General features: G+C 36.3%; 1 protein-coding gene across 1 annotated transcript; it reads left to right on the top strand.

The window, feature by feature from the left end:
* Positions 1-374: 374 nt before the first annotated feature.
* LOC107708772 (delta-type opioid receptor-like) lies at positions 375-6,340 on the top strand. The gene is made up of 4 exons (XM_016513080.1): positions 375-427; positions 578-788; positions 4,374-4,735; positions 5,790-6,340. Exons 2-4 carry the CDS (start codon positions 598-600, stop codon positions 6,338-6,340), a joined length of 1,104 nt encoding a protein of 367 aa, XP_016368566.1. The 5' UTR covers positions 375-427; positions 578-597.
* Positions 6,341-6,631: the final 291 nt, after the last annotated feature.

Genomic DNA, 6,631 nt, shown 5'->3' with positions numbered 1-6,631 from the left:
TTATTATTATAATTTTTTTTTATAAAGATTGTGAATATTGTTAAGACAAAAGTATATAAATCAAATATTTATGGCATTAAATTTGCTTGTTTTTCACCCAAGGACCAAGATTTCTTTTGTACCTGGCTAGGTTATGTTAATGTTTGTTCAACCAGAGATATTCAACAAGGAATGAAAAGTGTAGCAACCAACCCTGGAGCTAAACTTGTACACACACACGCGAACACACACACATACATTTACGCGCACGCGCAATGTTTGATTACTGTAACGATGTGCGCGAAGTGGACGTCGGACTCGACGGTGAGGAGATTCGTCTCATGAACATGAAATCTTAAGCGTTTTTCTTGGTTTAAGATGGACCCATCTCTCTTCAGTTTCACCGGAGAGCGTCACATACTTCAAGCTTGATCTGCACTTTAATGATGTGAGTACTTCACAATACTACTCTCTCAGAGAGGATATAAAGATATTAAAGGGTGTAGGCGTCCTTTAAACCCTATTCGCTTCTTCTGTTCACTTGCTTGTTGTGAGACATACATAAGTTTTTGTTAGTTTCTTATCTTCTCCTCAACAGTTGTGGGTGCTTTCTTCACGATGGAGTTGCTCGAGTTGTCCGACGTCCAACAGATGTTCAACGACTCGCGGTTTCAGGGGAATTTGAGTGAGCTTGATGATGTAGACGAGCCTTTACCTAAGGGCGCAAAGATCACTGTCGTTGTGGTCTACTTGATAGTGTGCGTGGTGGGGCTCGTGGGGAACTGCCTGGTCATGTATGTAATTATCAGGTGAGAATAAGTGTTCGGGGTCATCATTATAAGTGTGTGTGTGTGTGTGCTAGAGGAAGAGCTCAATATAGAGAGCTCAGTATAGAGGAGGACAACCAGTTCAATGCATGTGAGTTGTGTATGGTTACAAAGTTAACCCTGTAACCTGACATATAAAATAATGGAACATATGTGTCATATTTGATACATAAGGCTTCTATAGCCCATATAGTATAATATAGCAAAAATAAGGAGCTCACATTCAAGGAGGAAAAAAACACTTACATTTTATTTAGACACCCAAACAATTTCAGCATTGCTGTTGTTGTTATTTATATGGCCTAATAGTAAGATCAAATTCTTATCGCTTGTAATGTAAATCAGTCAGATTTTATATAGCAGGCTACCTACATGAATGCATATAAATGTCAGTTGTTATTTTATCTTCCAATAATGTCTTAGCAAGATGACATTTAAATGCTTGTGTTTATGATCAAAGCTCTGTAGTTTTAATTGTGAGAGGCAAAACGTATAATACAATCTAATACAGTGATTATTGAGAGATGATTGAAAAGCTTGTTGTATTATTTTTGATACTTACATTTTAACATGATTTTCTAGTGATGTATGGATAATCAAGTAAACCCAAGTTGCTTCAGTCCAGCAAATTCATCTTTAAATTTTTTTTTAGGTTTACAAAAATCATTCAAGATTTCACAGCAAAAAAGACGTGTACCATGAAGTTGGAAATAGACCTTAGAATAACAATAAAAGCCTTTTACTTAGTAAAAAGAATGAACTATTAAACAGAGATCAGAAGGCATATAGAAGATTATGCACAATAGGTTTTTCAGTAAATGTGCGATCATGTTGATCATTAGAGGCCTTAGAAAATTCATTTATCAAATATGACACAGGCTTTGTAGGGTTAAAAAAGAGCATCGTTATACAGTATGTTCATCTTGCTGCAACATTGCTTCATCATCATGTTTTTATTAATTGGGGTCGTTATTTGAAATGCTTCTTATGATTTACATTTTCAACAAGAGCAGAACATTTCCCTAATGTTAATATATGGTTCCTATTTGGTTATTTTCTGGGAATGTTCATTGGTTTTATTGTATGTTGCATAGTTCTCAGCTGGTTTTGTTTCAAAAACAAACAAAACAAAAATGCACTTAAAACAAACAATGTATAAATATTTTAATGTGTGTCCTGCAACCTGTCCATGTTGACATTTGCCTAATTTAAAATCTGAAATACAAAACAGTTTAATTGGGCGCAACAAAAGATATGAGAAGTGTTTTCTCCTAAATAGTTTTCTTTTGATTCCTATTTCTTTTGATAGTTGAACTATGCATGATTACATGGCTGTGTTATCACCAGAACAGACCTGCAATTCATTTTTGGGTTGTTAACCACCAGTTAGAGCTCTTGACATGTTTTTGCCCTGTAGTTGAAACTGTACATTAACACAGTGAAATATTAGCTTGAAGCGACACCATTTTCTCTTTTCTGGCGCTAACTAATCCATCGTAGCACTTGTTCTGCCAGCGTCGTGTCACAAGCCTGCTTGTTCATTACATTGCTAAATAAACATTTGGTTCTTGTCCAAACCTCCCTGTCGTGAAACAGCTGTAGACGGGGGCCAAGACACAGCTTTTCGATCAGCACAGCAAGAGTTCGTATTAGCAGAATACACGTTTCAGCCATTCCTGAGGTCTAATTCAGAGAAAGAGGAATTCATGTAGGTTCGATTGTGAAGAGACAATGCAAAATGTCCCTCTGATTTACCAACTTGCACTCTTTGCCTGGTCGTTCGCTTTAACATGACAAGCATGGCCATGTAGTAATTTTGTCTCGCCCTCTCATGCTTGTATTTTGTTGAAGGTATAATTATGAAGGAATTCCATGCTGATCTAATGTACAAGGAAAACTGCCTCGTAATTAGGAGTCAGAAAATAGATTTGCTCCATCACCTCATGTTTTTAAGGGAAAACATCCTTAAAGGTAGTTGTACATGCTTGTGGTTTGTGTATACAGGGAAAGACAATGAGTCTTTGTCTTTAGTGTTATAATGTGTGTGTTCATGCATTCACTTACATGGTCATTACTCAGACGTTCTAATATATAGTCCTATGGGCCTATTTTAAAACCTGTTGCTAGGCTGGTTACCAAGCACCACCTGCAATTTCTTTACCTTCGAAGATCACTGCCTGTCTCTGAGCTTCACTGAATTTGGAATGAAAAGTGTCAGTCTACCTCTTGAGGATTTTTAACAAGGTTTTCACAACATCACTGGCATAGTCTTTCTTTTATGTCCAGAAAGAGACAGGCTATGCCTAAATTTGATAATATTTGAAGATAAGCATGGCTGCTTTATAATTCTGATTTAATATTCATCAAAGGTGTAGTTCACCCCCAAATTTAAATTTGCTGAAAATTTACTTACCCGCTTGTCATTTGAGATGTAGATGAGTTTGTTTCTTCATCAGAACAGATTTGAGGAATCTGTCCCTTGTTGTCCTCTTATATCAAAATCCACCAACATATTTGCTTAGAACTGTTTTGGACTGTTTTCGCTTGTAAAAGGTGCTTGATCTGCACATACTTCTCTCCTGATCCAGACAAGATGAATTTTCCCCAGAAAAAAAAAAAAAGATTAGAGGACTTCTATTTTAGTTAGAAGCAACGATTTAAGGATAAAAATGTCTTGATGGATGTAGCTTTTCACTTCACAAGACAATAATTAATAGACTGGAGTTGTGTGGATTACTGTGATGTTTTTATCAGCTGTTTGAACTCTCTTTCTGACGGCACCCATTCACTTTAGAGGATCAATTGGTAAACAAGTGATGTAAAGTGATCTAAATTTCTCCAAATCTTTATCTTGGATGGCATAATTTTTAGGCGAACTATGGCTTTAACCCTAATCCTAATATACTGAAGATCCATCTGTAGTTATTGTCATTTGCTTTTTAAATGATGCTCTTGCTTGTCCTTGTCTTTGTCAATAGGTCATGTCATCTAGCAGGGCATTGCAAACAATGGCAGACGATCAATATATGATAATACTGTCATATATGATAATGTTGTGTGTTTTGCATGCATGCATCTCCTCCAAGAATTACTAACACTATACAAACATACAAAGCTAAAACTATTTCCTATTAAATATAATGTGAAGTTGTGAACAGAAATTCACTTGAAATTTGGTTTCCACAGAATGATTTTCTGATTATTTTTTAAATTCATAATGTCTTAAATATTCTAAAATGTACTTTAAATATCAACCCCTTTATTTATAAAATGCATAAATAGCATTCTTGTAGCACAAACAGTTGAGCATGACACTAACAATGCCAAGGACATGAGAGAATAATAATAATTATAAAAACAATATTGGATTTGCTTTGAGACCTATAAACACTAAGTTTTTAATTAATAATTTAAAGTTAGTAATTTTTTTTGTTAAAAGACTTTATACTAGTGTATTATGCAATATTCATTCATATAAATTAATGTACATTAATAAGTATATAAATTGAATTAAATGAAATGTGTTATTAAAAGTTATTTGAAAAGTGATATTTGTACCTGCTTCAGGTACACAAAGATGAAAACGGCCACCAACATTTACATCTTTAACCTGGCCTTGGCTGATGCACTAGTGCTGGCGACTCTTCCTTTCCAAGGCACGGATGTCATCCTTGGTTTCTGGCCCTTCGGTCTGGCTCTGTGCAAAGCTGTGGTGGCCATTGACTATTACAACATGTTCACAAGTGTTTTCACCCTGACCATAATGAGTGTGGATCGCTACATAGCCGTCTGCCACCCTGTGCGCTCCCTGACAGTTCGCACCCCGCTCCGGGCCAAGCTGATCAACGTGGCTGTGTGGGTGCTGGCGTCAGCCGTAGGACTGCCTGTTATGATCATGGGTCAGGTGGAGGAGGAGAAGGATGTTTACGGTAGTCTCTTTTCTCATTATCCTGTGTCAACCTGTCACTCCGAAGCATGTTTGTTCAGTATGTCACGAAAATGTGAATTTGTCATTTTGATATTCTAATGTCATTTTGATGTTGTCATGTTGATGTTCCATCGTTTACTTAGGCAGTTGTACCCAAAATGATTATATTTGTGGTCTTACTGTGTATTAAAGGTGCACTAATTCAGTTTTTGTTGCATTGACCAGCCTGCAAGGGGGATGCCAATTTTTTTTTGATATTTGTTGGATCATTTTTATATAGAAAAGTAAAACAAACGCACACCTTTTTGAGGTTCAAGTTAAAGGAGGAAGCTTAATGAAGAAAAAGTATAACTGCACACTGTCTTAAAGCATGATTAATAATAAATCATGCTTATAAGAGATTTTTCTTCATGATAATTTTTATATAAAATAAAATCACACATTAAACAAAAAATGCAATATTAAATTAACATCAACCAAATTGGCATTTGAGTTAAAATATATATGACTTTGTGTACATGAACAAAGATTACAGCAACAGGAAATACCAACATTAGCTTTTTTCCTTTGAAACATACACTACAGTTCAAAAGTCTGGGGCCAGTAAAATAAAACACACACACACACACACACACACACCCACACACACACACACACACAATTGAATGTTTTATTCAGTAAGGATGCATTAAATTACTAAAGATTACTATTTCAAATAAAACTTTCTGTTGATCCAGAAAAAGTATATAAAACCACATAACAATACTGTTTTACTGTATCTTTGATCAAATAAATGCAGCCTTGGTGAGCATAAGAGACCTATTTCAAAAACATTGTACAGGCTCCAAACTTTTGAATGGTAATGTGTTTGTAAAACATCCTGTTCAGAAGAACTTTTTAAGAAAAAAAAACAAAACTTTTTTTTCTTTTTTAAATGATTTGTGCACTATTCTCTCTTGTGGAAGATTTTGCTTTCCGCTCATGATTCATTGTAAATCATGGCACTACTTTAAATCAGCTTTATCAATTCATTCCCTGACTTTATTTCTGTACAGGTGCCGAGTGCATACTGAACTTGCCAAAACCAAGAGAACACTGGTGGCCTGTGTTTGTGATATGTGTGTTCCTCTTCTCTTTCTTGATTCCTGTGGTGATCATAAGTGTCTGCTACGGGTTGATGGTACGACGCCTGCGCAGTGTACGTCTCCTGTCCGGTTCTACAGAGAAGGACCGGAATCTGAGGAGAATCACCTATATGGTACTATCTGTGGTCGCTGCTTTTGTGTTGTGCTGGATGCCAGTGCAGGTCTTGGCTTTGATCCAGGCCTTGGGGCATGTGGATCTTGGGACCAGCCAGGCCTCGATGGCAGCCATGCATTTCTGCATTGCTCTGGGCTATGCTAACAGTTGCTTGAACCCTGTCCTCTATGCCTTCTTGGATGAAAACTTCAAGCGGTGTTTCCGTGAGTTCTGTATCCCGGCCAACTCCAGTTTGTTCCTAGAAGAGCAGCGCAAGAGGTCACTGAGGCAGGAGAGAGAATGTGCTGAGGAGGAAGAAAAAGAGGTGGTTATTGATGAAGGTGCCATTCCAGTGAGTGCAGAGTAGAGCTTTGCTAAGTGACCGTATTCTTGGATGGCATGAAACTTAACTAACAATTGAGTAAAGTTATGTAAACATTGCTGCTTTTGTCTGGTTTAAAGTTTTTTTATTTATCTTTAGCTGACAGATTGTTTGTGATGATTCAGAATTAGAAGTATGGATATACAAGACCATTGTTTCACATGGGACAAAAGGGCTTTTTTTCCTTTTAAAATCTTATAGTGTATAGTATACAATCTTCACATTGTTTGTTGTAGTCCTTATATAATTACATGACTAATTTAATATTATAATATT

This window comes from Sinocyclocheilus rhinocerous, unplaced genomic scaffold, assembly GCF_001515625.1.
Source record: "Sinocyclocheilus rhinocerous isolate Xijiao unplaced genomic scaffold, SAMN03320098_v1.1 scaffold1406, whole genome shotgun sequence".
NCBI classification, from domain to species: Eukaryota; Metazoa; Chordata; class Actinopteri; order Cypriniformes; family Cyprinidae; genus Sinocyclocheilus; species Sinocyclocheilus rhinocerous.
The sequence above is the reverse complement of the archived record's forward strand: the minus strand, read 5'-3'. Positions and strand labels throughout refer to the sequence as shown.